Genomic DNA, 27,362 nt, shown 5'->3' with positions numbered 1-27,362 from the left:
ATAGGATGTGGGTCTAAATCGAAGCCAGTTTGGTGTCTTACAATGGTTTTCATTGTTGGAGTTGAGTCTGCAAATGAGTTAGGAAAGGTGGGTTATGGTCTGAGCAGTTACTTAGAACTGAGTCTTTCCAGAGTTGCAGGTAATGTTTAGAGTTAAGAAACGTTACTGTGGACTCTAATGTCTCGAGGTTGGTTAAGGGAAAAACTAATATTTACAAAATTCCACCTTGTTTCAAGAAATATATAAGACCTTAAGGAAAAGAGGTGTCTCTAAGGAACTTACTAAGATTGTGAGGGTAGAAAATAGAAAAAAATCTCATGGTATACCGTTAGTTTGCACCTGATTTATGGATGGGCTATAAAAAGAGGGTTTGTTGGACAAATAATGGGTCCTTAGAGGCTTACTGCAAATGAACTGTAAACTGATCAGCCATTCCTTTATGTTTGTGTTGTTCTGTTCTTTCTGACTAGGCCATTGACCTAAAAGGTACCCTTGTAGTTTAGGAGAGAAAAAGAGTTTGCCTGAATAGCCTGAGAGGGTCAAGTAGAGAGGAATAAAAGGAAAAGGCAAAGGATAAAAATATGAGGAATGCAGGCATAGTTTGGAGATACTACAGGCTTATATCCAGACCACCAGAATGAAACTAACATCACAATATAGCACAAAATGAATTTTTCGGTTTCCTAGTGGATATGAAAGTTATGTTTAACACTATATTGTAGTGTAGTGTATAGAGTATGTAGTAGCATTGTCTCAAACAATATATATGCCTTAATGAAAACATTCTCTATTACTAAAAAATCCTAACCATCGTCTGAGCCTTCAGCAAATTGTGATCTTTTTGCTGGTGGAGGCTCTTGCCTAGGTGTTGGTGGCTACTGACTATTCAGGGTGGTGGTTGCTGAAGATTGCAGTGGCTGGGGCAGTTTTTTAAATAAGACAACAGTAAAATTTGCTGCATTGACTATTCTTTCACAGATGATTTCTCTGTAGCGTGCAATGCTGTTTATAGCATTTTACCCACAATAGAACTTCTTTCAAATTGGAGTCAGACCTGTCAAATCCTATCACTGCTTTGTCAACTGAGTTTATGTCATCTTTTAAGTCCTTTGTTGTTATTTCAACAATCTTCACAGTACCTTCACCAGGAGTAGATTCCATGTCTGGAAACCACTTTCTTTGCTCCTCCATAAGAAGCAACTCCTCATCTGCTCAAGTTCTCTCATGAGATTGCAGCAATTCAGTTCCGTCTTTGGGCTCCACTGCTAATTCTCTTGCTATTTCCACCCCATCTGCAGTACTCCTTCCTCCATTGAAGTCTTGAACCCCTCAAAGTCATCCATCAGGGTTGGAAATCAGTTCTCCAAACTCCTGTGAATGTTGATATTTTGACTCTTCTTATGAATCATAAATATACTTAATGGCTTGTAAAAGGGTGAATGAGAAGATTTTCAGTATACTTTGCCCAGATCCACCAGAGGAATCACTATCTGTGGCAGCTGTTGCCTTAAAAAATGTATTTCTAAAACAGTAAGACTTGAAAGTGAAAATTACTCCTTGATCCATGGACTACAGAATGGATGTTGTGTTAGCAGTCATGAAAACAACATTAATTTTACTGTATGTCTCTATCAGAGCTCTTGGGTAACTAGATGCGTTCTGAATGAGCAGTAGTACTATTTTGAAAGGATTTTTTTTTTTTTTTGAGTAGTCGATCTCAACAGTGGACTTAAAATATTCAGTAAACCATGTGCTATCATTCAGGTTTTGTTGTTCCATTTAGAGAGCACACGCAGGGCAGATTTAGCATAGTTCTTAAGGGCCCTAGGATTTTCAGAACGCTAAGCAAGTATTGGCTTCAGCCGAATGTCACCAGTTGCATTAGCTCCTAATGGAAGAGTCAGCCTGTCTTTTGGAGCCGAGCATGGACTTCTCTCTAGCTATGAAAGTCTTAGATGGCATCTTCTTCCAGTGTAAGGCTGTTTTGTTAGTGTGGAAAATCTGTTACTTAGTGTAGCCATCTTCATTAATTATCCCAGCTAGACCTTGTGGATAGCTTGCTGCAGTTTCTCCACAAGCACTTGCTGCTTCCCCTTTGCACTTTGATGTTAGTGAGATGCCTTCTTTCCTGAAACCTCACGCACCAACCCCTCCTAGCTTCAAATTTTTCTTCTGCACCTTCTTCACTTCTCTCAGCCTTTATAGAATTGAAGAGGCAAGTCCTTGCTCTGGATTAAGGTTTGGCTTAAAGAACTATTATGGCTGGTTTGATCTTCTGTTCAGACTGCTAAAACTTTCTCTGTGTCAACAATAAGGCTGTTTCACTTTGTTATCATTTGTGTTTTCACTGGAGTAGCACTTTTAATTTCCTTCATGAATTTTTCCTGTGCATTCACAACTTCTCTATTTGGTACAAGAGCCCTAGCTTTCAGCCTGTCTCAACTTCCAGCTTGCCTTGTTCACTAAGCTTAATCATTTCTAGCTTTTGATTTAGAGTGAGAGACATGTGGCTCTTCCTTTCACTTGAACACTGAGAGATCACTGTAGGGTTATTAATTGGCCTAATTTCAGTATTGTTGTGTCTCAGGGAATAGAGAGGCCAAGAGGAGGGGAAGAAATGGAGGAACAGCCCATTGGTGGAGCAGTCAGAATACACACAATATTTATTAAGTTTGCCATCTTAGGTGAGCATGGTTCGTGGCCCCAAAACAATTACTGTAGTAACATCAAAGATCAGTGATCAGAGATCACCGTAACAAATATAATAAGAAAGAAGTTTTAAATATTGCAAGAATTACCAAAATGTGACACAGACACGAAGTGAGCAAACGCTGTTGGAGAAATGGCAACAGTAGAACAAGAGACTTGCTCAACACAGGGTTGCCACAAACCTTCAGTTTGTAAAAATCACAGTATTTGTAAAGCACACATGTGCAAAGTGCAATTAAATGAGGTATGCCTGTAATGTACCTGCCCTTGGGAATGGTGGGGAAAAACAAGGGTGACTTTTTAGCAGTTGCTGGCCCTTGACCGTTTTTGTACTTCGGGAATTAAATTGATTGCCAGGAAATTAAAGCCTATCAAAGAAATTATTTCCCCACCCACATTTTGAGAAAGAGTTGACATATTCTTTTCTGAGTACAGTATTAGGGTTAGTAGAAGTGACAGACTAGTTTCTTTAGATACCAAAATACATTCATTCAATTGTCAAATAATTATACAATTATTCATTATCTGCCACATTGCAAGCCCTGTGTTAGATGACAGAAATGCAAGCCAAATGTAAAACAGTTTCTGCCCTTGAATGACAGGCTAGTGGGTAAGGCAGACTTGTAAGTAAACATTAAAGTACAAAAGTACAAAAGAGATTATGTACATTTTTGCCAGGTACAGTGATAACACAGAGGAGGGAGTGATCAACTCAAGTTGAGGGAAATTTCTGGTATTTGGGAACTCATGGTTTGGGCTTTAGCAGTTCCTAAGGGAATAATAGGAGGAATTTGCCAGGTTAAAGACAGAGGGAGAAAACAAATCCAAACAGGGTTTAGGAGGAGTGAAATAGCTTGGTGAGTTCAGAGAAGTCAAGATAGTTCGAAATGACTAGAATAGAAAGTGCAAAGAGGAAGGCAGTGTTAGGAGACTGAAGAGATTGGCCCAGATCAGATCACGACCCATGTAGTTGATGCTGAAGGGCTTAGATTTGATTTATGAAATGATGTGTTGTAAGTTTAGAGCAGGGAAATGATCAGGTCTGTGGGACTGAACTCAGTAGTAGTTAGCATTGTCAGGAATAATAGCTGGAAGAAGATGGAAACTTCAAAACGATTTCAAATGTTTGATTTTTACTTTACCTAGGAGTGGCAAGAATTACAACAAAGTATACAGCGAAAGGAGAGAGCTCTACTGGAAACCAAATCAAAGATAACACATCCTGTTTATAGTCTTTATTTTCCTGAGGTGAGTTATTCATGACTCAGCGTTTTCCTTATTCCATCTACTTTGTCTTTAGGTATTTTTCAGTTGCCTTTTATCCCTCCATGGTGTGTACTGGCTCAAATGTGCTGATGTGGTCTGTTCTTGATAGGTGACAGTTTGAAAAATACATTTCAGTATGAATTAGATTTAGTGAATGTGGTCTCTAATGGGAGGATTGTTAACTTTTTAAGTATTTATATGGTTTCCTGTGCTTCTGTCTTTTCTGTGCCTATATTACTGAAGGTTGTGCTGACTGCTGATTTCTCTTTAGTAGTTCAGGCAGTCTGTCAGACAAATGCATATTTTGCCTATGATTACACAGCTTTTGTGAGTCTCTCACTTCTGTCAAGTTTTAAATAAAATGAAAAAAGTTCTTAAATTTTTCCCATGAGTTTTCTCTGATGGCTCTGTACTGGCCACCTGGAGCCACTGCACTTGCTCTGGCCGTAGTCCCCGGGAATAGGCAAGCCCATGGGCTGTGGGACCAGCTGAGTTCAGTAAGAGTTCAGAATGACTGAGCCCCAAGCTCAGGACAGATTGTTGCAGTGCTATTTGTTCTCCTGTCCTTGTTTACTTTGTGGTTGTGGCCTGCTCAACTTTTGGTCTCCTTGAGTTGTTTGTCTTTCAAATGAATTTGGAATTTACACAATGCTTTGCTTTTGCAATGATTCTGTCTCTGGCCAGAGGTCGAGAACTGGTTGCCTCTTAGTTCAAGGAAGCTGTTCCACCGACTGCCTCACAGCTTGGCCACAGAATCTTATGCTCGGCACTCATGTTTGGCAGGTGATTTCATGTATAAATCTGCTTTCTGCTTTAGAATGTCAATCCAGAGTTGCTCGGGGCTGCTGAAGGCAAATTCCCAAGTAATTTGGCTTTCCTAATAATAAATGAGTGGCTCTGCAGACTGTTGTTTTGACTTGGAGGAAAGTCAGCCCAGGATTCCATGTTAATGTGCTTGCTGATCTTCTGGCGTGTCGTGAGCGTTAGCCCATCTGTTAGGGGCATTTTGCCCATTGCAGTGGTAGTCTGCCAACCCCAAGACTCCCGAAATCAAGCGAGTAAATTTCACTCATTGATTGGTTTTAAAAGTGCCGTGGGATGTTATAAGCCACATAATTTGTACCCTTGTACCAGACAGTTCATTTTAGACCATGCTTAGTTAATAAGCAAAACATCCATTCACTCCCTTAGAACATTTTAGCCTTGAGAATGCCTTTTTCTAATTTAATCTACAACTACACGGTAAACATCTCGAAAAGTACCACTTACCGGACAAAATTTATTTAGGATTTTACTAATGTCTACCTGTCTACCTTCCCGTGTACCTGTAGAGCTACCCTAACTATCACACTACCCATTTAAATTGCTTAAAGTTACATGTTTATAATTGACTTACATGTAACTGAAACTCATTCATTATGCTTAATATGTTAAGAATGGTGGGGAATCTCACACAGTAGAGAAGCTATTGTGTTGATAGTGTGAATAAGTCATGGTAGAACATCTTTTCCACTTTCACCGTGTGCATCAAAGAGTCTAGGCACACGTACAGTGCCGTGGATTCATATTCACCAGCTTCTTAATAAATATTCTTGAATGAATCACATTTTAATCAAATAGCCTGGGAGAGGGAAGGAAAGGCATTCTCTTAGTGGAGAGGTAAAGAAGATACGCACATTCTTAAACATCTCCCGTGCTTCTTATATTACATGTGTGTTCTAGTAATGAGATCATTTCATTAATAATTGTGATTATCACACTCAATGTGCTAGATATTCTAATATATAATTTACTTGTATTATCTCAGTCCATCTTCACAACACAGCCTGAGGTAGATGCTCCTCATTTAATAGAGAAGAAAAACAGGGTTTTAGAGAAGTGAAATAATCCGGTCTATGTGGCTTTACATCGGGCATTGACAAACTGCCTGTAGACAAGTCTGCCTCCCTGCCTGTTTTATGAATGAAGTTTTATTGGAACCCAGTCACACTTACTCTTTTCATGTTACAGTGGCAGAATCAAGTAATTGTGACTGAGACTCTGGCCCATAAGGTGCAGAAATTAATACTGCATTTTGAGTCCATTATAATGTTTTTATCCACTTTGTGCAACACACATGTAGACAAATATACATATATATGTATACACACACACACACACACACACACACACACCTATTATGGTAGTCCACTTTGGGTTAAGCAGAAGTTGAATTAATCATATACTTGTGATTTATTTATTCTGCTTACTAATGTTGTGCTTTGTAGTTTACAAGAATTTTTAGTTAACCTCAGTGTAGCATTATCAAATAATCAAATTTCAGTGTCTTGTGGTTAAAATAAAATAGCAAGTACAAGTGATTTTGAATTCAAAAGACATTTTCCCTATGATAATGTTTTCAGTAAAAAGTTATTTTTCTAACTTTCTTTTGGATAATTGAGAATTTAGAATAGTCTAGTGTTGTTTTGGTTAAATGAGTATTTAGACTATCCTAGAGTCTTTTAGCTCCAAAACATTTTTCTTTAATTTGTTTAAAGAAGATCTCTTCCCTGACCAGTTCTTAAGCAGAGGGTACTAAGACATGACTAAACCGTTATTGATGAATTCTGTACAGCAGTGCTGAGCACACTGAAGTTTGGTGCCTCCAGACTGCTGTGTCTTCTCATTGTTTTTTTTAAATACTTTTCTGTCTCCTGTCAGTTCTTCCTGCTGTCATTGTACATTCTGGTGGCAGTTTCTTTACTGAGCTCTTTTTTTATTCCTAATCTTTTCTGAGGTACAGCTAAAAATGTTGTGCTTATTAAAATCATGTGCAGTGAAAGGTATTAGATAAGCTCTTAAATCAGATGATCTTTTATGAGTGGTGTATTTTCATGATTTCCAATTTGGTTGCCCAAGTCCCTTCTGCTCTTACTTTCTGGCTTTTGCTTATTACTAGGTAAAATGACTAAGATTATTTGCTGGATGATCCTGTAATAGTTTATGATGTTTTATTTTATTTTATTATATCTCTTGTCATTTAAGGTTAATCAGGGGTTTTTAACACAGAGGCCCATCACTACCGTTTTTTAAGGGACTGTTTGAAACCCCCATATTACATACAGAATTCTTTTGGACAGCAGATCTATAAATGGTTAAGAATAGTTTATTCATTCAGTAAACATTTATTGAGTATCTATTTTGTACCAGGCACTGTGTCTGTGCCGGAGATACTGCAGTGAACAAAACCAGAACAATACCTCTAGAATGAGACAAGGCAGACAGTTACTTCTCTAGTTCTTTCTGATAACGTCTCTTTTTTTTTTTTCTTTGCAGGAGAAACAAGAATGGTGGTGGCTTTATATTGCAGATAGGAAGGAACAGACGTTAATATCTATGCCGTATCATGTGTGTACGCTAAAAGATACAGAAGAGGTAAGTGTCCAACAACATTATTTCAGTTTTTACAAATGTAAGGCATCTCACCTTCATGCTGCCTCATAAAATCTTTTTTAGATTTCAGTTTATCATATTTGGCTTATTGTATTGTATTTGTTAAGGCACCTTTTATAACTGTTCTCTGGTGCCTGGGGGGAACTAATTCGAAGTTTATATAGTATTGTTAAAAGTAGGCAACTTTCTTAGTCTTAAAAGCTTGTTTTCAACTTACTTTGGGGAGTTTTCACTGTCAGTGTCTAAGAACATATGCCTTTTGTTCTGTCCAGAATTTAATTATATTTTACAAAAATCTGCAATTTTTATCTTCACTGGATTAGTGCTAAGACCTTTGGTCTTAAAAATGAATGTAAGAATTGCTAATTAGATTTTTAGAGTGGAATTTTTGATTATGTAGCATTATTCATTGTTCATGACATCACTCATGTACCATCGTGATGAACATGTTTTATCCCTTGGCAACTCCTTTCTATTTTTCTTGTTTTTCTTGATTTTTTCATGTTACTTTTCTAGAAAGAAGGTTCTTTCTACCTGGACTTGGTGGACAAGAGCAAGGGTTTTTTTTTAATTTCAAGATAGTTCTGTGATGTTGATTTTTTAAAAATATTTTAAAAATATTTTTTTAAATGTTTATTTACTGAGAGACACAGAGTGCAGGCGGGGGAGAGGCAGATAGAGAGAAGATGACACAGAATCCGTAGCAGGCTCCAGACTCTGAGCTCTGAGCTGATAGCATGAAACCCGATGCAGGACTTGAACCCATGAACCATGAGATCATGACCTGAGCCAAAGTCAGCCGCTTAACTGAGCCACCCAGGTGCCCCTCATTTTTAATACAAAAAGTACATTTCCCCCTTTATTACCAAGTAGTAAATGTATGAAGTACTTTGTTGTTGTTTATTTGACAGAGCTAACTTAAGGTTATTTGTTTGATAGAGCAGTTTTATTATTTTTTAAATTTAAGTTTTACCAGGGTACCGTAAGAACAAGAGTGATCTCCTACATAAGCACAATAAGATTACTATGTTCAGGAAATTTAACATTGATATGGTATTTATCTAATATGCAGTCCATATTCAAATTTCCCTAAATACTCACTAGTACCTGTTACAGTTTTTGTTTTGTTTTCAAATTATTTTTTTATTCTTTAGAGAGAGCATGTTCACACGTGTGGGAGGGGTCAGGGGAGAGGGGAAGAGAGAACCTTAAGCAGGCTCTGCGCTGATGCAGTGCTCAGTCCCACGACCCTGGGATCGTGACCTGAGCCAAAACTGAGTGGGATGCTCAACTGACTGAGCCACCCAGACATCCCTTTTTTTTTTTTTAAGTTAGTTTTTATTTTGTTTTAAAATTCAGGATCCAGTCAAGGATCATGCATTGAATTTGGTTGTCATTCATCTTTATTCTAGAACTCTTCATTGGCCTTTTTGTTTGTTTGTTTGTTTTTATTTTTTTTTTAACGTTTATTTATTTTTGAGACAGAGAGAGACAGAGCATGAACGGGGGAGGGTCAGAGAGAGAGGGAGACACAGAATCTGAAACAGGCTCCAGGCTCTGAGCAGTCAGCACAGAGCCCAACGCGGGGCTTGAACTCACAGACCGCGAGATCATGACCTGAGCCAAAGTCGGACGCTTAACCGACTGAGCCACCCAGGCGCCCCTTGTTTTTAAATTTTTCATGCCATCAACATTTTTAAAGAGTCCAGACAAAGTATTTTGTAGACTATCCCTCAGTTTTGTCTCATTGGTTACTCATAATTGTATTCATCTTAAATATTTTTGGTAAAAATACTACGTAAGTGATGTAACCTTCTTAGTGCATCAAATTGGGGCACATTATATCAGTTTGCCCACATTGGTGATACCATGGTTGAACATTTAGTTAAGGCTTCTCTACTGTAAAAGGTATTTTTCCTTCTAATCTTTGGGGTGCTACTTGGGCACTATGTTAATATTAATATCTTGTTCTCTGTCTTTTACCCACTCATTTTAATATAATTGATGACTCTTGACTGAATCAGTTTTTCCTAATTATACAGTGTAGTTTCAGTATTGTATTTCTCTTCAGAGTAATACATCTTTCAGTGTATTTGAATTGTACTTCTCTTTGTGACCATTGTTCATTTTTATTGGTCTTTTAATTTGGTTTGGGCAATTGTTGTTTTAAATATTATGAAATCAACCTGTGGTGATATTTGTTGCAGATATTTCTCCCCATTTTGTTTTACTATTATGGTTGTTTTTACTAGGCAAAAATATAAACTTTATTTACTTGGAGTTTTTTTTGCAGTGTGATTTAGTAATTTTTTCTTTTCTGTTTTCTTGGTTTTGTGGTGACTTAGAAAGGTCAAACTATGAGATTAATTTTTAAAAAAAGGATTCTCCCATGATTTTTCTAGTTTGTTTTAATATATAATCTTGCTTACAAAATCTGGATTTTGGAGATTGGAGGCAGATTGCCAAAACATCCAAATGACATCTTAATAATTTATTCTTCCTTTGTCTAAATGAAAATGAAACTTTTTTTTTTTTAAGTTGTTAATGCCCCTTAATACCCATCATCTGTTTCACTCATTCCCCACCCACCTCCACTCTGGTAACCATCTGTTTGTTCTCTGTAGTTAAAAAGTCGGTTTCTTGGTTTGTCTCTCTCTTTTTTTCCCCCTTTTCTTATTTATTTTGTTCCTTATATGAGTGAAATCATATGGTATTTGTCTTTCTCTGACTGACTTACTTCACTTAGCATTATACGTTCTAGCTCCATCCATGTTATTGCAAGTGGCAAGATTTCATTCTTTTTTATGGCTAATATTCCATTGTATGTATATATCACATCTTCTTTATCCATTCATCAATTGATGGACATTTGGGCTGCTTCCATAATTTGGCTGTTGTAAATAATGCTGCTGTAAACATAGGGATGCATATATCCCTTTGAATTAGTGTTTTTGTATTTTGGGAGTAAATACCCAGTAGTGTGATTGCTGGATTGTAGGATACTTCTGTTTTTAACTTTTTGAAGAACCTCCATACTGTTTTCCACAGTGGCTGTACCAGTTTGCATTTCTACCAACAGTGGAAGAGGGTTATGTTTTCTCCACATCCTCACCAACACCAGTTGTTTCTTACATTTTTGATTTTAGCCAGAATTCTGACAGGTGTGAGGTGATACCCCATTGTAGTTTTGATTTGTATTTCTCTGATGGTAAGTGATGATGCACATCTTTTCATGTGTCGGCCATCTGTAGGTCTTCTTGGCCAAATGTCTGCTCATGTCTTGCCCATTTTTTAATTGGATTGTTTTTTGGGTGTTGAGTTTTATAAGTTCTTTATATATTTGGATAGTAACCCTTTATTAGATTACTTGCAAATATCTTCTTTCATTCCATAGGTTGCCTTTTAGTTTTGTCGATTGTTTTCTTCACTCTGCAGAAGCTTTTTATTTTGATGGAGTCCCAATAGTTTATTTTTGCTTTTGTTTCCCTTGCTTCAGGAGACATACCTAGAAAAAAGTTGCTATAGCCAGTGTCAAAAAAGATACTACCTATGTTCTTTTCTAGGATTTTTATGGTTTCAGGCCTCACATTTAGGTCCATAACCTGTTTTGAATTTATTTTTGTGTGTGGTGTAAGAAAGTGGTCCAGTTTCTTTCTTTCTTTTTTAATTTTTATTTTTCATTAAAAAATTTATTTCAAGTTTATTTTGAGAGAGAGAGCGAGAGAGAGAGCATGCATACAAGTGGGGGAGGGGCAGAGAGAGAGGGAGGGAGAGAATCCCCAGCAGGCTCTGTCTGCTCTGTCAGTCCAGAGCCTGACAAAGGGCTCTCACTCTCACGAACTGTGAGATCATGACCTGAGCCGAAATCAAGAGTCAGGTGCTTAACCTACTGAGCCACCCAGGTGCCCCCAGTTTCTTTGTTTTGCAGTTGCTGTCTAGTTGTCCAAACACCATTTGTTGAAGAGACCATCTTTTTCCCATTGGATATTCTTTCCTGCTTTGTTGAAGATCAGTTGATCACATAATTGTGTGTTTATTTCTGGAGTTTCTGTTCTGTTCCATTAATCTACACGTCTGTTTTTGTGCCATTACCGTACTGCTTGATCACTATAGCTTTGTAATATAACTTGCAATCTAAAATTGTGATGCCTCCAGTTTTGCTTTTCTTTTTCAAGGTTGCTTTGGCTACTCAGGGTCTTTTCTGGTTTCATATAAATTTTAGGATTATTCTAGTTCTGGAAAAATGGTGTAGGTATTTTGGTAGGGATTGCATTGAACGTGTAGATTGCTTTGGGTAGTATAGACATTTTTACAATATTTGCTCTTCCAGTCCATGAGTATGGAACGTCTTTCCATTTTTTGTGTCATTTTCAGTTTCTTTCATTGGTGTTTTATAGTTTTCAGAGTATAGGTGTATCACTTCTTTGGTTAGGTTTATTCTTAGATATATACCGTTTTTGGTGTACTTGTAGATGGGATTGATTTCTTAATTTCTCTTTCTGCTGCTTCATTATTGGTGTATATAAATGCAGCAGATTTCTGTACATTGATTTTGTGTCCTGTGACTTTACTGAGTTCGTTTATCAGTTCTAGCAGTTTTTTGATGGAATCTTTCAGGTTTTCCGTATATAGTATTATGTCATCTGCAAATACTGAAAGATTTCTTTTTTCCTTACCAATTTAGATGCCTTTTATTTTTTTTCTGTTGTCTGATTGCTATGGCTAAACTTCCAGTACTATGTTGAATAAAATAAGAGTCAATATCCTTGTCTTGTTCCTGACCTTAAGGGAAAGGTTCTCAGTTTTATTCCATTGAGGAGATTGTTGTGGGGTTTTTCATATATGACCTTTATTATGTTGAGGTGTGTTCCTTCTACACCTACATTATTGAGGGTTTTTATCATGAATGGATGTTATACTTTGTCAAATGCTTTTTCTGCATCTGTTGGAATGATCCTATTGTTCTTATCCTTTCTCTTCTTGATGTGATGTATCACGTTGATTGATTTGTGAATATTGAACCACCCTTGCAACGCAGGAATAAATCCCACTTGATCATGATGAATGATTTTTGTAATGTATTGCTGGATTTGGTTTTTTAGAATTTTTGCATCTATTTTCATCAGATGTATTGGTCTGTAGTTCTCTTGTTTTGTGACGTCGTTACCTGGTTTTGGTATCAGGGTAATCCTGGCTTCATAGAATGAATTTGGAAGTTTCCCTTCCTTTTCTGTATTTTGGAATAGTTTGAGAAGAATAGGTATTAAATCTTCTTTAAACACTTGGTAGGGGTGCCTGGGCAGCTTAGTCAGTTGAGCGTCTGACTCTTGATTTCGGCTCAGGTCATGGTCCCAGGGTCATGGGATCAAGCCCTGCCTGAGCTCTGCACTGAGCATGGAGCCTGCTTGAGATTCACTCTTTCTCTCTCTCTCTCTCTCTCTCTCTCTCTCCCCCCCCCCCCCCCCCAAACATTCATTGTTTAATAGAATGTTATTTAATCTCCATGTATTTATCGTGGTTACAGATTTTTTTCTTGTGGTTAACTTCTTTTTTAAGTTTATTTATTTTGAGAGAGACAGAGACAGTGTGAGCTGGGGAAGGGCAGAGAGAGGGAGAGAGAGAAGATCTAGTGCAGAGCCCATTGCAGGGCTTGAACCCACGAAACCGCAAGATCATGACCTGAGCCGAAACCAAGAGTCAGACGCTTAACCAACTGAGCCACCTGGGATCCCCCTTGTGGTTGACTTGTAGTTTTGTAGGTTGACTAGTGTTGTGGTCAGAAAAGATGCATGGTATGACTTTGATCTTTTTGAATTTGTTGAGGCTTGTTTTGTGACCTAATATGTGACCTGTCCTGGAGAATTTTCCATGTGTACTTGAAAAGAATGTATATTCTGCTATTGGGGTGGAATGTTATGAATATACCTGTTAAATCTATATGGTCCAGTCTGTCATTCAAAAGCCTTTGTTTCTGGGGCACCTGGGTGGCTCAGTTGGTTGGGTGTCTGACTTTGGCTTAGGTTATGATCTCGCAGTTTGTGGGTTTGAGTCCCGCAACAGGCTCTGTGCTGACAGCCCAGAGCCTGGAGCCTGCTTCGGATTCTCTGTCTCCCTCTGTCTCTGCTCCTCCCCTACTCATGCTCTGTCCCTCATAAATAAATAAACATTAAAAATAAAAATAAAAAAAGACTTTGTTTCCTTGTTGATTTTCTGTTTAGATCTCTCCATTGATGTAAGTGGGATGTTAAAGTCCTCTACTTTTATTGTATTATTATTGATCAGTTCCTTATGTTTGTTATTAACTAGTTTATGAATTTGGGTGCTTTCATGTTGGGTGCATACATATTTAACAATTATTATATCTTCTTGTTGGATTGTCCCCTTAATTTATAATATTATATAGTGTCCTTTTTTGTCTCCTGTTCCAGTCTTTGTTTTAAAGTCTATTTTGTCTGATATCAGTATTTTTACTCTGGCTTTCTTTTGAGATTCATTTGCATGATAGATGTTTTTCCATCCCCTCACTTTCAATCTGCCGGTGTCTTTTGGTCTGAAATGAATCTCTTGTAGGCAGCATATAGATAGGTCTTGTCTTTTTATCCATTCTGTTACCCTGTGTCTTTTGATTGGAGTGTTTAGTCTATTCAGAGTGATGATGATGATGGTGATTACTATTTTTTAGAGAGAGAGAGAGAAGGTGGGGGAGAGTGGCAGAGAGAATCTTAAGCAGGCTCCATGCTTAGCATGGAGCCAGATGCGGGGCTCATTCCCACAACTTTGGGATCATGACCTGAGCCTAAATCAAGGGTCAGACGGTCAACTGACTGAGCCACCCAGAAGCCTTGCACAGAGTAATTATTAATAGGTGTGTATTTATTGCTCTTTCATTACATGTTTTGTGGTTTCTAAAGATTTTCTCTGATCCTTTCTTTCATGGTTTGCTGGTTTTCTTTAGTGATATATTTGGATTTCTCTTTATTCTTTGCATATTATTAATGATTTTTGATTTGTGGTTACCATTAGGTTTGTATATAACATCTTTTGCATATAGCAGCCTGTATTAAGTTGATGGTTGTTTAAGTTTGAACCCATTCTTTGTTCCTCTTCTCCCCACATTTTCGGCATATGTTATTACATTTTATATCCTTTTATTTTGTGAGTTCCTTGACTGATTTCTTTACAGAAGTATTCAGTTTTACAGCTTTGTGTATCCTACCTTCATAGTGTCATTTTTGATCTTTCCACTCAGAGTCCCCTTTAATATTTTTTGCAGGGCTGTTTTAGTGGTCATGAGCTCTTTTACTTTTTGTTTGTCTAGGATACTCTTTATCTCCTGTTCTGAATGATAGCCTTACTGGATAGTGTTTCTTGGTTGCAGGTTTTCCTCGTTCAACACTTTGAATATATCATGCCACTCCTTTCTGGCTTGGAAAGTTTCTGCTGAAAAATCTGCTGATAGCCTTATGGGGTTTCCTTTGTATGTAATTGTCTTTTTTTTCTTTTTCATGCTGCTTTTAACATTCTTTATTACTATATTTTGCCATTTTAATTACAATATGTCTTGGTGTGGGTCTGCTTTTGTTAATTTTGTTGAGGGTTCTCTGTGCCTCCTGGATCTATCTCTTTCCTTCTCAGATTAGGAAAGTTTTCAGCTATTATTTCTTCAAATAAATTCTGTCTCCTTTTTTCTGTCTTCTTCTGAGACTCCTATAATGTGAATGTTACTGCCGTTTGATGTAGTCACTGAGTTCGCTAGGTCTATTCTCATTTTGTATAATCCTCCTTTCTTTTGTTTGTTCAGCTTGATCACTTTCCATTGTTCTGTCTTCTAGGCCATTAATTCGTTCCTCTGCATCTGCCAGCCTGCTGTTCATTCCATTAGGGTGTTTCTTATTTTATTTATTGATCCCTTTATCTCTGCTGTTAGTCTTTATCTCTGTGTTAATGGTCTCACTGAGGTCCTCTACTCTTTTCTCAAATCCAGTGAGTATCCTTATGATCACTGCTTTAAGTTCTCTATCAGGCATTACTTCTGTCTGTTTTGCTTAGATCTCCTGCTGTGGCCTTGTCCTCTTCTTTCATCTGGGAGAGATTCCTCTGTCTTCTCATTTTGTCTAAGTCCCTGTGCCTGTCTCTCTGTGTTAGGAAAGTCAGCTGTGTCTCCTGTTCTTGAGGGTAATGGCTTTATTTAGAAGAGGTCCTGTAGTGCCTTGCAGTGTAGTGTCCCTTGTTCCCCCAGGGTCTGGTGCTTCAGGGGGTGTCTCCAATGTGTGCTGTGTGTGCTTTGCTTTTTTGCAAGCCAGTTGTCTGCAGAGGGTCTCTTTGTTGGTAGGCAGTGTTTGGTCCCTAGCCTGAACGTGACTGAGTTTTAACTAGGTGTGTTCTGGTCTGCTTGTGAAATGAGTCCTTTTGCCACCGCCAAGGGAGCCAAGGCCCTGCGAAACTTGGGGCTCCGCTGTGCTGGGACTGAAGCAAGTGTGACTGGGAGGGGCAGTTGTACTGGAGTGCAGAGGGTGGGGGCTTAGTGTAAGCAAGTTAGGTAGTATTGGTGCTGCTTCTCGCAGGTGGCCCTGTGCTTATGCTGAAGAGGAGGGGAGGGAAATGGCACTGGCCAGGGATTTCTCCATGAATGCTGTTTCTCAGCAATGCCCTGTGAGATGAGCAAATACACTCCCCACTGTGTACCCCATGCACTCTTCAGGTCACTGTTTCCACACTGTATGTCTATGGACTGTTTGCCCTGCCTTTTCTCTAAGAGCAGCCCCGATGTCCTCCCAGTGCTCCCAGAGCCAGTATGCTGACCTTTAAAACTCCAGGCTAAAAACCCTGCTGGTTGCAAGAACTCAAGAAATTCAGGCCCTTGTGCTCTCCAAGCCAGTTACTACGGGGATTCCTTTTCCCCATGCACTCCTCTGTGGCTAATTTGTCTCTGTCTCTTGCCCTTCTTCACGACCCTGGCTCCATCCCCATCACAGTGGTCATAATCTATTTCTTGCCCAAACCACATCTCCGCACTTCCTTTCTTCTTTGATGTGGCCTCTTTTCTACCCTTAGTTGTGGAGTTTGTTCTGCTAGTCTTCAAGTCAATTTCTAGGGTATTTAAAATGATTTGATAGTTATCTAGTTATATTTGTGGGATGATGAGAGCATAGGGTCCTCCTACTTCCTCGGCATCTTCCTTCCCCTGGAATTGAAACTCTTAAGTTTGTAACTCTTTGTATGTGAAGTTTATGATTTGATAGGAGATAAATATCTTCTTGACTTTTTAAAGCATTGGGCATGTTTAAAATTTTTTTTTAATTTGGGTATAGTTGACATACAATGTTATATTAGTTTCAGGTGTTTAACATAGTGATTCACCTTCTCTGTTTGTTATACTATGCTCACAATGTGTGTAGCTACTGTCTGCAGACCATACAGTGCTATTACAGTATTATTTACTATATTTTCTAGGCTGTACCTTCTGTTTATGTAACTTACTCATTCCATAACTGGAAACCTCTCCTACTCCCCTTCACCCATTTTGCCCATCCCCTCTTCCCTTGCCCGTCAGTTCCCTCTGGCAACCATCAGTTTCTTCTCTGTATTTATAGGTTAGATTCTGGTTTTTGTTTATTAATTTGTTTTTTAGATTCTACATATGAGTAAAAGCATATGGTATTTTCATCATTGGGCATTTGTAAAGGAAAAACTCACTTCCCCTGTGTGTTTCTTAGTAACTCACACTATTATCACACTCACAGCACTTTTGACACCAGGTATGGGGTTTTTCCCCACACCAAGTAATTTTCTGTGACACCGCTGAGTGTCCTGCAATTTAATTCAACACTGACTCTCTTTATCTGGAGTTGGGATCAGATATTGCATGGTAAGGGCTCAGTTCTATAAGACTGCCCCTCTCCCTGTACGTGCTTCAGATGCCACTTGCAAGTCTCAAGTTGTCACCTGTACTTCTGACCAACTGGCTATAAATTGGGGTTCTCATGAACCTCTCCTTGGGTTTGACAGTTTGCTAGAATGGCTCATAGAACTCAGGGGAACATACTTGCTAGTTTATTATAAAATAATGTAATAAAGAATACAGAGGACTATTCAAATGGAAGAGATAACATAGGACATGGTATGTGGTAAGGAGCATGGAGTTTCCATGCTCTTTTGAGCACACCGTTCTCCCAGCACTTCCATGTCCTCACCAACTTGGCAGCTCCCTGAACACCCCCTTACTTTGAGGATTTTTATGGAGGCTTCATCAGCATAGGGATGATGGATCATTAACTCAGTTTCTAGGCCCTCTCTGGAGAATGGGTGGCCGTGGCTGAGGGCTCCAGACTTCTAATCATGGCTTGGTCTTTCTGGTGACCAGACCTCATCTAGGTGCTCATCAAGGGTCACCTCATTTGAACAAAACACATTACTATTACCCAGGTAATTCTTCAGGTGTTACAAGCTCAGTGTCAGAAACCAGCGTCACAGACCAAATACTAGAACAAAAGATGTTCCTAGTGCTCTTATCATGTAGGAAATTATAGGGATTTCGCTCTGTGCCAGGAACTGGGGGTAGAGACGAATACATGTATTTTCTATTATCTCATAGCATTTACCTTAGAAATAAGAAAATCTCACAAGAATTGCCTATTTGGTGAAGCCTATGTTATTTTTACATTTCATTTATTTTCCTTTATTCCCTACTTCATTTCTTCAAGTTGTCAAGGTGTGATGGTTAATACAGAACTTGGTTGCTTTAAATGTTTTCTTGAATTGCAAAGATACAAGTTAACCTCATCAGTCCTGCCTAATTTGGTTTCCTTTTTACATAGTATATATAATAAATGACATAAATATATATATGTATTTGTTGGGGTTCCAACTTTTGTAATGTTTGTTAGGGCTCCCTATGTCATCTGAGTAAATAAACCTACCAGTTAAACGCTCTTACCTAGGAACTTTAAGAATGAGTTGTTTCTTTCGTTTCTCAAATACGGATTTTAAGTGCTGTTTGTTGTTTTTTTTTTTTTCTAGGTAGAACTGAAGTTTCCTGCACCAGGCAAGCCTGGAAATTATCAGTATACAGTGTTTCTAAGATCAGACTCCTATATGGGTTTGGATCAGATTAAACCCCTGAAGGTAATAATAGTGACTCTTCAATAAATATAGTTTCCTGTTTGAATAAGTGCTTAATATACTAGGGAAGCATTTCTAGTTTTGAAATGTAGAGTAACAGAGGGAAAAAGATGTCATCTTATACTTTATATATGATATTCTTGATGGCCTGCTCTTTCCATAATTAAGTTGTTGAGTTAAAGGAGTATAATACTTTAGAACCTTGAAAATGAATTATTAGAAGGATTTAGAATGTTAACTATAAATTACTTAAGAGATACTCTTAATATGCTTTTATATGCTATAACTTTATAGGGCCTCACCAGCTGGGTTCTTTTTTTTTTTTTTTTTTTTTTTTTAAGAAAAGCACATGTATTTTCCCACAGGTTCTTTTGGAGTGTTTATTAATTTCTAAAACTAATTTGTTTTTTATCAGAGTTTATACTTTGTGTAAGTATCATTTGAAGCACATTCCTGTCAGTGTTTACCAGTTTCCCTTGAGGTTTCCCTTGAGGTTTTTATAAAAGGCATTGTTTTGTGTAAAAGCTGTATTAAAGTATTACTGTTCTGTGTGCTGGGAGTCCCAAAGTATAGGGAGCTGGTAAAGGCATGCCTGTTTTTCTCCCATGAGGATATCCTATTTCTTTCCATTGTCTACAGAATTTTATTTCAGGAAGCTGGAGGCTGCAAAAGTCACACTTGAGGTTTTCTTCCCTCAGCAGACTTCTTGAGACATACCTTGTTTGTTGCTCAAGAGTCACAATTATTAATCTTCCATGCTACAGAGTAAATAGTATAGTTTCTGTAAAATTAAAATGTCAAATTGTATTAGAAATTTAATGACATTAGCATGTTAGTAGATTGCCTTTTTATTTCTGGGATGAATGTCTGTTATAAGCAAATATGTTAAATTTAGAGCTAGAACCATAAAATCTATTTCTTTATAATTGTTGCAGTCAAAGAAAATCTTTTATCATATATTTCTTCACTATTCCTCCCAAATTTCTCATGTCTGCATTTAATTCTTCTTTATAGTTGGAAGTTCACGAGGCTAAGCCTGTACCGGAAAATCACCCACAGTGGGATACAGCAATAGAGGGGGAAGAAGACCAGGAAGACAGCGAGGGCTTTGAAGATAGCTTTGAGGAAGAGGAAGAAGAGGAGGAAGATGATGACTAAGCAGTACTATGACTGGACCACAATATTTGCACATACTTGCAAATTTTTGCTGTTTCGGAAGTGTATAATAAACCAGAAACAGTGCAGAACTGCTGTTGAGGGAGGTATTAGTTCTTTACTCGAAATGGGTGCATAATACAACTGGGCAATGGTGGTGCCTTGGTGCAGTCCAAAACGCTTAAGGCTTGTTAGAGCCTTTCACGTATGAATGGGATGGTGCATTTATTTCATCTGCAAACGATAATAAACCCTTTGTTATAACTGTCCAGAAGTGTGGGCTATGTATTATCTGATCATTTTATGGTCCCAGTAAAAGTAAAGGTACATGAAAACCAATCTATAAGTGAGCAACTTTTCTTTGTTTAGCTTTAGTTTGTAGCAAACATTAGAGGATGATAAACACCACACATACGTTTTAAGTAACATCTGCTCAAGTTTTAATCTTTTGATAAGCTCTATCATTCATTTTATTGACATTTTGCAGTGATACAAGACTATTTATAACAGCTCTATTCATAGCTTTAAACTTTTTATTTTTATCTATCTTGGTCATAAGTTGGCATTCTGTCACATTCCACATAATACAGAGGGCTACATTTGGGGATTTTCCTTTTCTTAATTGCCCAGAGTTATTAGGTTATAAAAATGGCTTTTAATGGCTTAAAACATTTTTAAGCCTCTATTTTAGCAGATCAGTGCAGGATCTAATTCTTTTTATAAACTATAGGTCTAAAAATGAGTGTGGGACCATATGTTCTCTGATGTTGGTGACTCATGTTATTAAGCCTTTTTTAAAAGGTTCACTATAAAAGCTAAAATACATTCTTAGCTTTTAATCTACCTGACTCAGAAGGCTTTTAAGGAAAAAAATAGATAACATGCAGTGGAGGCATTTTTTTGTATTCATTTTGGACTCCTGTCAATAAAATAGAAGTTTGGCTCATTTTACATTTGTAACGGTGTGTCTTTTTACTCCCAGAGAAAGCATATAATAGGATAATTCATTCTTTTATTTTTCAACTAAAATTTAATAATGTCCATTACTGCTCGAGTGGCCACTGTGTCTGTATGGCATAGAAAACCGTATGAGTGGGAGGAGTTTCCCCCTCACACACTGCAACCCCGAAGGATAGTGCTTATAGAGAGTAGAAATGTATACATGATGAATCACTGAGGTAAGATGAATATTTTTATTATTAGTTACTGAGGAAGCGTATGTCTGTGATATTACAGGACTGATTGTAATAATCCCTCTCCTATCAAAATCTCCATAGGCCAAAGTACGGTTGGAATACTGATTTGTGACCTTACTGATTTAAAAGGTTGCCACTTTCCATTCAGAATTACCACTGGTGTTTTGTTACTGCAGTAGTTGGAAATAAAATGTGAAAATTACCAAAAACATGAATGGTTTTCCTGGTTCTAAATTTAGGATGTAATATTTTCTCAGTATGTTCAAAGCGATTTCTCCATTGGAAACTCCATCACCTGTTTTTCTCTTTAAAGGTGTTAGACCCTTCCTTGGCAGGCAGAAGTGCCACTGAGGAGTTGTTTCTCTTCGCAAGTAGAGGGTTTAATTTTTGAGTTAGGTTTTGCTGGGAAGGTGAGACTGTCGGGTGAGACAGCTGCTGGTCACTTAAGTGTGGTAGAAGGCAGTGAGCCCTGCCCGTAGCATCAAGCAAAAGGAGTTGTTCAAGAAAACGTATGAACGAACCAGTGTGTAATGTACACATGTCCTGGTTTTCTTAAAAGATAATTTTCAAGAAAGTATTTCTATTCTAGTAGCCATTTTGTCTTACAGAGGCTTTCTGTGTTTAGAGAGGATGATTTCACAACCTAGTAACTCACCATAGTACTTAACAAAACAGCATCACCTTGACCTTAGAAAATGCCACTAGTCTGTTTTCCTTTGCTCTCTAGGTGATCTATATGTACTTCCCAACCAAGTAAGTACATTATCCTCTAATAAGTACTTTAGGTAAAAAAAAAAAAAAAAAACCTCCATATTGCAATAGTGAAAGAACTGAGCCTTCGGTTTATGGTTCTCGTCTCTTCAGCAAATCTCTAAACTCCATATCCTGTCTTCTCCTGATCAAGATTTGATAACTGACCCTGGTTTGGATTAATCTAATGGAAACTCTTAGTGTAGTTTCAGTTTTGTTTTCATCAAGAAACTATTTTGTCAACAGAATAATCGAGCATACAGATGAAAACGTGTACACAAAGTGAAACGTTATTTATGGAATTTATTTAAATTGTGTAGTATTTTTATTTCTCTAAATCGGCGAAGTACCTATTAGAAGATAACTCTTCCATGAGGAGACCACACTTGAAAGTCTAGCAGTTGTAAAGTTTAGTGTTATAAAACTTGATTGAGGCCCCATGGTGTTTGTCATGTGTATATCCCAATCTCAAAAGTCAGATGTTCATGTCCTTTCTACAAAGTTTTTAAGTTTTCATGAATAACTTTTTAAAATTAAGGAGCACTTTGTGTGGGGTAATACCCTTACATTTCTCCCAGCTTGCACTGAGGGGTGGAGAAGGACAAGCTTGGCTTGCTGTTTTACTCTGCCGCATGGTGGGAAGCTCAGACCTTGGGTGGAAGCAATGTGGGTTGTGGGATGCCAAAGGACTGACTGATGGGGAAAAGATGTGGGAGGATGTTGAGGAATGTAATGAAACTCTCTGAGTGTATTGCTGACCATGAGGTCTATCTAGTTCTTTGCTTCAACAAATCAAAGCCAGATGCTGAAGTGTTCTTTCGCAACAGTTATTTCAAATGTAACTCCGCAGTCTATGTATTTGAGGGGTTGTTCATCATATGCCATATATTCACTGCGTTTCTATGTTTCCAGGGCAATGATTGGATACTGGGGCTATAGAAAACAAAGAATTCATGTTCTTAAGGACTCACTGGTATTAGGACAGGCAGATGTGTGGCAATCCATTCTAAACCATTTGCATTAGCTAACGGTCATTGTTTGGGATGCCCCCCCCCCCCACCGCTTTTAAAGTCTTTTCCACTGTAGGCAGAGGAATTACTTTTTTAGGTACTAGCTGTTTTTTGTTTTTTGCTTTTCTTAAACAGGCAAATCGTCATCCTTTAAGTATTTCTTGAAAGCATTTTTGTCCCCAAATATTCTTACTTAACTCTATGAAACCCCCATTTAAGTTTGCCTTAAGATGAAACGGCTAACATTGAACCATAAAGTACCATTTCATTGGCTGTGTGGTGATTGGTCCTAATGTGTCTTAAGTTAGTGTCAAACACCTTCACACATTTAAACTAGATATTAGGGCTATTTTGCAAAACTGTAAAAGCTATGATCTTGCACATTTTTCTGTAACTTGAGCTAAAAATCCAAATACAGCAATCCTTGGCATGCTTTAGGGCTGTGGTTTCAGGTGGGTGTGTTATATATCCCTGGGGTATGCAGATAATCAGTCCGTGGGGAAAAGGTAAAATGGTTATTTGTATTTACTCTCATCCTTTTAAATTTCTATTTTTGTGTGTTTTATAATGTACATAATATATTGTACAATTGTACACTTATATAATTTGTAAATAAATAATACATTTATTGGTGCATTATATATTTTTTTCTGATTTCAGTGCATGATCAAAACATTTAGGCATGCTGCTTTTAGGTACAGTTAGGGTGACATTTATTTTGTTTTTTTAATGTTTATTTTTGAGAGAGACGGAGACAGAATGTGAGTGGGTTAGGGGCAGAGCAAGAGGGAGACACAGAATCCGAGCCTGACACGGGGCTTGAACTCACGAGCTGTGAGATCATGAGCTGAAGTCAGCTGCTCAACCAACTGAGCCACCCAGGCGCCCCTAGATAGGGTAACATTTAAACTAAAATGAAGTTTTGGACTTTTGGCACTCACCGTTTGAGTTCACAGTGTGATGTTACTCTGCTGGAAGAGTTGGCATTCCGTCTAGTCCTGTAGGGCCCAGGAGCAAAGTGATACTTTCTGAGATGGAACTGAATAGGTTTGGTGATGGGGTTCATAGATGAGGGAAGGGTTCTAAGCAGATGTCCATGGAATAGAAGTGAGGTAGGTGGAGGCAGAAGTGCTAGGGACGACCTGTTAGGATGTCCAGCAAAGGCTACTGTTAGTGGTTCTGTTAGTGGTCCTGTAATCTGGCTGCTACAAATTAAAGGTGAGTATTGGGAAGGACTGCCCACTCTTTTCAGCATGAGGTGGTTCAGCATTAACCTGTCAGGCTGCAGATGCAAAGGGAGCTGTGTTCCTTTATCTTTCTGAACACCTGAGGTTTATACTTTAAAATCTGGAAAGTGGTAGCAATGCATAACAGAGATGTGAGCAGATTCCATGAAGAGCAACTTCAAACAATTTCCCTGTAGTTTCCAGCCTGGTTCCGGTAGAGGGCGATAGGGCCACAATTTTCAATTAAGCAAAGAAGGGTTTCGCTTGTGGGACTAAACCAAAATTAAATATGTGCTTTGCGATTTATTGTATTTCCACCTTCTAGGATTACCTTCTTCCCCTTTAACCTCTTTTAGTCCTATCTAACCATTGTCTCTGTTACATATGTCTTTTAATACATTATATTAACTTCTCATTTTTCTGGCTGGAAATATTAAGTGCATTTGCAACAAACTCCAGAAGACAATCCATACGTATTCATTGCACTGGAATTGTATTAGATCGTTTGCCTGAGAGAGGTGGAAAATCAGGTAGGACAAAGAAATCCTTTTATTCTATGAGATTTAAGTTTCGGGGGTGACTGGTGTCAACAGCTATGAAGGGTCAGACCCTGTGTGCAAGCTAACAAGTTAACCTGCCACAGTGTCATGGACGTTGGCCAAAGACAGGAGAGTCCCAGGTCAGAAGGCTCTCTGGCTGCGTGAGCTTCCTGTTCCTCATCTGCTCCTCTGGTCTTCCAAGTTCACGGGGGCGATGCTGAGTAGCCCAGGTAGAGGCTGTCACAGCTGAGGAATTTCCAGCTCAGGAAGCCTAGTCTTTTAAAGCGCATGCAAGCAAGGCTGTCCAAGAGGGGAAAACTCTCTCTTCCAAGGTTGTTTCCTACATAAAAAGATAGTCTGGAACAAGAAAGCTCTGTGCCTCCTCTCACAAGGTGTGCAGAAACCTGAGATTCCTGTGGAAAATTGTCAAAAGTCAGAATTCAAAATACATAGTACCTCTGTTTACAGCGAATCTTTGGACTTTGGTTGAAATTGAGGAAGCTCTGAAATAGTCTCAAGAGTCGTGCTGGCACCTGGGATCGTCCTTTGAAGGAAGATTTATTTTTGGTTTTGACTGTGAAAAGTCAAAGTTAGAGATTATGCAGATGAATGGGGAGGGGAATCAAATTTGCTGATAGACATTTTGATCAAGAATGAGGCATGTGACTAAAATTTAATGAGAGACTTTAAAAATCATGATCATTGAGCTGCATTTGAGACATCCAATAATATTACCAGGATAACTATAGTCTCCCTCATTTCTATGCATTAGTCTGCATCTATATCTTTGTAAAATTAGTCTACTTACTTTATAATCGCATCCAAAGTTTCTCCAGCCTTTAAAAAAGAAATGCCAGTATAATTAACATCCAGTGTTCTCTTAGTGTCTCTCCAGCTTTTTTATTTCTTGATTTTCTGCCACGTCCTTGGGACTTCAGTCACTGGCTGTGCTGAACTTCTCTTTCCAAGTTTCTCCAAAAGCCTACAGTTGGTCTCCTTGACGTGATAGCACACACACACTGAAACAGAGCGGAAAGGTAGCACCAGGAGGGGTGCCCCCGCCAAAGGGAAGCAAGGCACCCCTCCCAAGTGTCCTGAAGTTGTAGCTCTGCCCACAACCAACTCCTGGGTCAGAACTCTGCACTTAGTCTTTCCCACGATCCCCAGGAGCTCTGGCCCCACTTACCCCGCCCCTTCTTCACAAAACCCTGATCCAGTCCTTTTATCATGGAAATTACAAGGATTAATGCGATTTTCAGCGAAGTGCTTTTGAGAATTGGAGATGAAACTATAGTGTTATGATTCACAGCATTCTTTCTTTATACACTGAAAACCCCCACGTCTTTCAAGTCTGCTGACTTCATGACAGGGTAGCTCACTAAATGTCAGAAGTGACACTTCAGGAAGAGCACATTTCAGATGGGAGTTTGGGTTTGGTAATACTAAAACTGAGTTTTGAGTAGATTTTTGAATGTGTGTTAAAGAGAAAAAAATTTAGAGTGAGAAAAAAAAATTTTTTTAAAAAGGAAGCCTTCCTCCATCTCAGTATGATTTGCAAAGTTTACTTTGCATTTGGTACTAAGGTATTTATAATCCTCCCTAACTGTCCACATAAACTGTCTGTAATGTGGACTAGAAACAAAATCCCTGGATTTTGTTTTTGGGTTTTTAAAATTTTTTTAATTTTTATATGTTTATTTTTGAGACCAAGAACGCGAATGGGGAAGGGGCAGAGGGCAAGGGGACAGAGGATCTGAAGGCGGGCTCTGGGTTGACAGCAGGGCTTGAATTCACAAACCCTGAGATCATGACCTGAGTTGAAGTCAGATGCTCAACTGACTGAGCCATCCAGGCGCCCCCAAAATCCCTGGCTTTTGGTCTTGGGAGCTACCTCTGTGGGGTGGTACTGTTGTGGGAAGTTAATGACTTCTCTTCAGCTCTAGTTTGAAGTAAATTGCACTCCCGGTTTTACCCACAGAGGGCCAGGTGTTGATGTGAGGGAGAGACCTAGAAAGGAAGACCCAGAGAAGAGAAGTGACTTGTCACAGCTGGTGACAAAACTGGAGCAGGGATGCAGGCACCTTTCCATACAGGCTGCTGCACACAGTCCACAACCCATGTGTCTACCTGTGCCACACAGCCTCCCACAGCAGAGCCACCACAGGAAGCACCCTCCTCCCCAAAGGAGGTTCCTCTCGGGCTCCAGGGCCAGGGGCCTGAGGGTGTAGGGAGGGGCAGAGGACAAAGCTAATAGTAGGCTATTGTTTGCTGTTCCAGGTGCTTGGGACACAAAGAGAACAGAACAGAAAAAGCAGGAAAAGATCCCTGCCATGCATTCTACCAGAGGGTAAAGAATGAACAATAAACATAACAGATAAGTAATGTAAATAGTATATCTGAACTTGCTAAGTGTAATGGAAAAAGAAGTAGAGAAAGGTAAAGAAGGCAGGGAGGACAGGTTCAGTTTTCATGGTCAAGACGGGCCTCATCTCAAGGCTGACATCTGGGTCAAGGCTTGAAGGAATGAAGAAGGAATGAAGAAGTTAGCCATACAGATTTGGGGGCAGAGTGTTCTGGACAGAGGGCAAAGCAAACACACAGGCTCCAAGACACTAGCGGCCTGGCCTGTATGCAGAGCACTCAAGAGGCCAGGGAGTGGATCAGAGTGAATCAGGGGAGAGAGAGCAAAGTCACAGCAGGCTGGGCCCTGTAGGCCCTTGTAAGGACATCAGCTTCTACTCTGGGTGAAGTGGGAGCCACTGCAAGTTTTTGAGCAAGGGAGGGACGGGATCTGCTTGTGTCTTAAAAGGATCCTCTGGCTGTTGTGTTTAAAACACACAAACAGAAACAGACTAAAGAGAGGGGGCTTGAAGCAGGAAGACCCAGTGAGGTTACTGCAGAAACCTCCCTGAGGTTTTTACATACATTACAAGGCAATAGGTGCTGTAGTATAGCTGT

At 38.8% G+C, this 27,362-nt stretch overlaps 1 protein-coding gene across 1 annotated transcript in view; it reads left to right on the top strand.

Moving 5' to 3' along the window:
* SEC63 (SEC63 homolog, protein translocation regulator) overlaps positions 1 to 23,278 on the top strand; it is a 76,828-nt gene extending 53,550 nt beyond the window's left edge. Inside the window, exons 18-21 of the mRNA XM_049654101.1 lie at positions 3,856 to 3,957; positions 7,291 to 7,389; positions 18,427 to 18,531; positions 19,543 to 23,278. Coding sequence (XP_049510058.1) covers positions 3,856 to 3,957; positions 7,291 to 7,389; positions 18,427 to 18,531; positions 19,543 to 19,686 — 450 coding nt within the window. The 3' untranslated portion in view covers positions 19,687 to 23,278. The remainder of the gene's footprint in view (positions 1 to 3,855; positions 3,958 to 7,290; positions 7,390 to 18,426; positions 18,532 to 19,542) is intronic.
* Positions 23,279 to 27,362: the final 4,084 nt, after the last annotated feature.

This window comes from Panthera uncia (assembly GCF_023721935.1).
Source record: "Panthera uncia isolate 11264 chromosome B2 unlocalized genomic scaffold, Puncia_PCG_1.0 HiC_scaffold_24, whole genome shotgun sequence".
NCBI lineage: Eukaryota > Metazoa > Chordata > Mammalia > Carnivora > Felidae > Panthera > Panthera uncia.
Note: the sequence above shows the minus strand (reverse complement) of the source record. Positions and strands in the feature narration are given on the sequence as shown.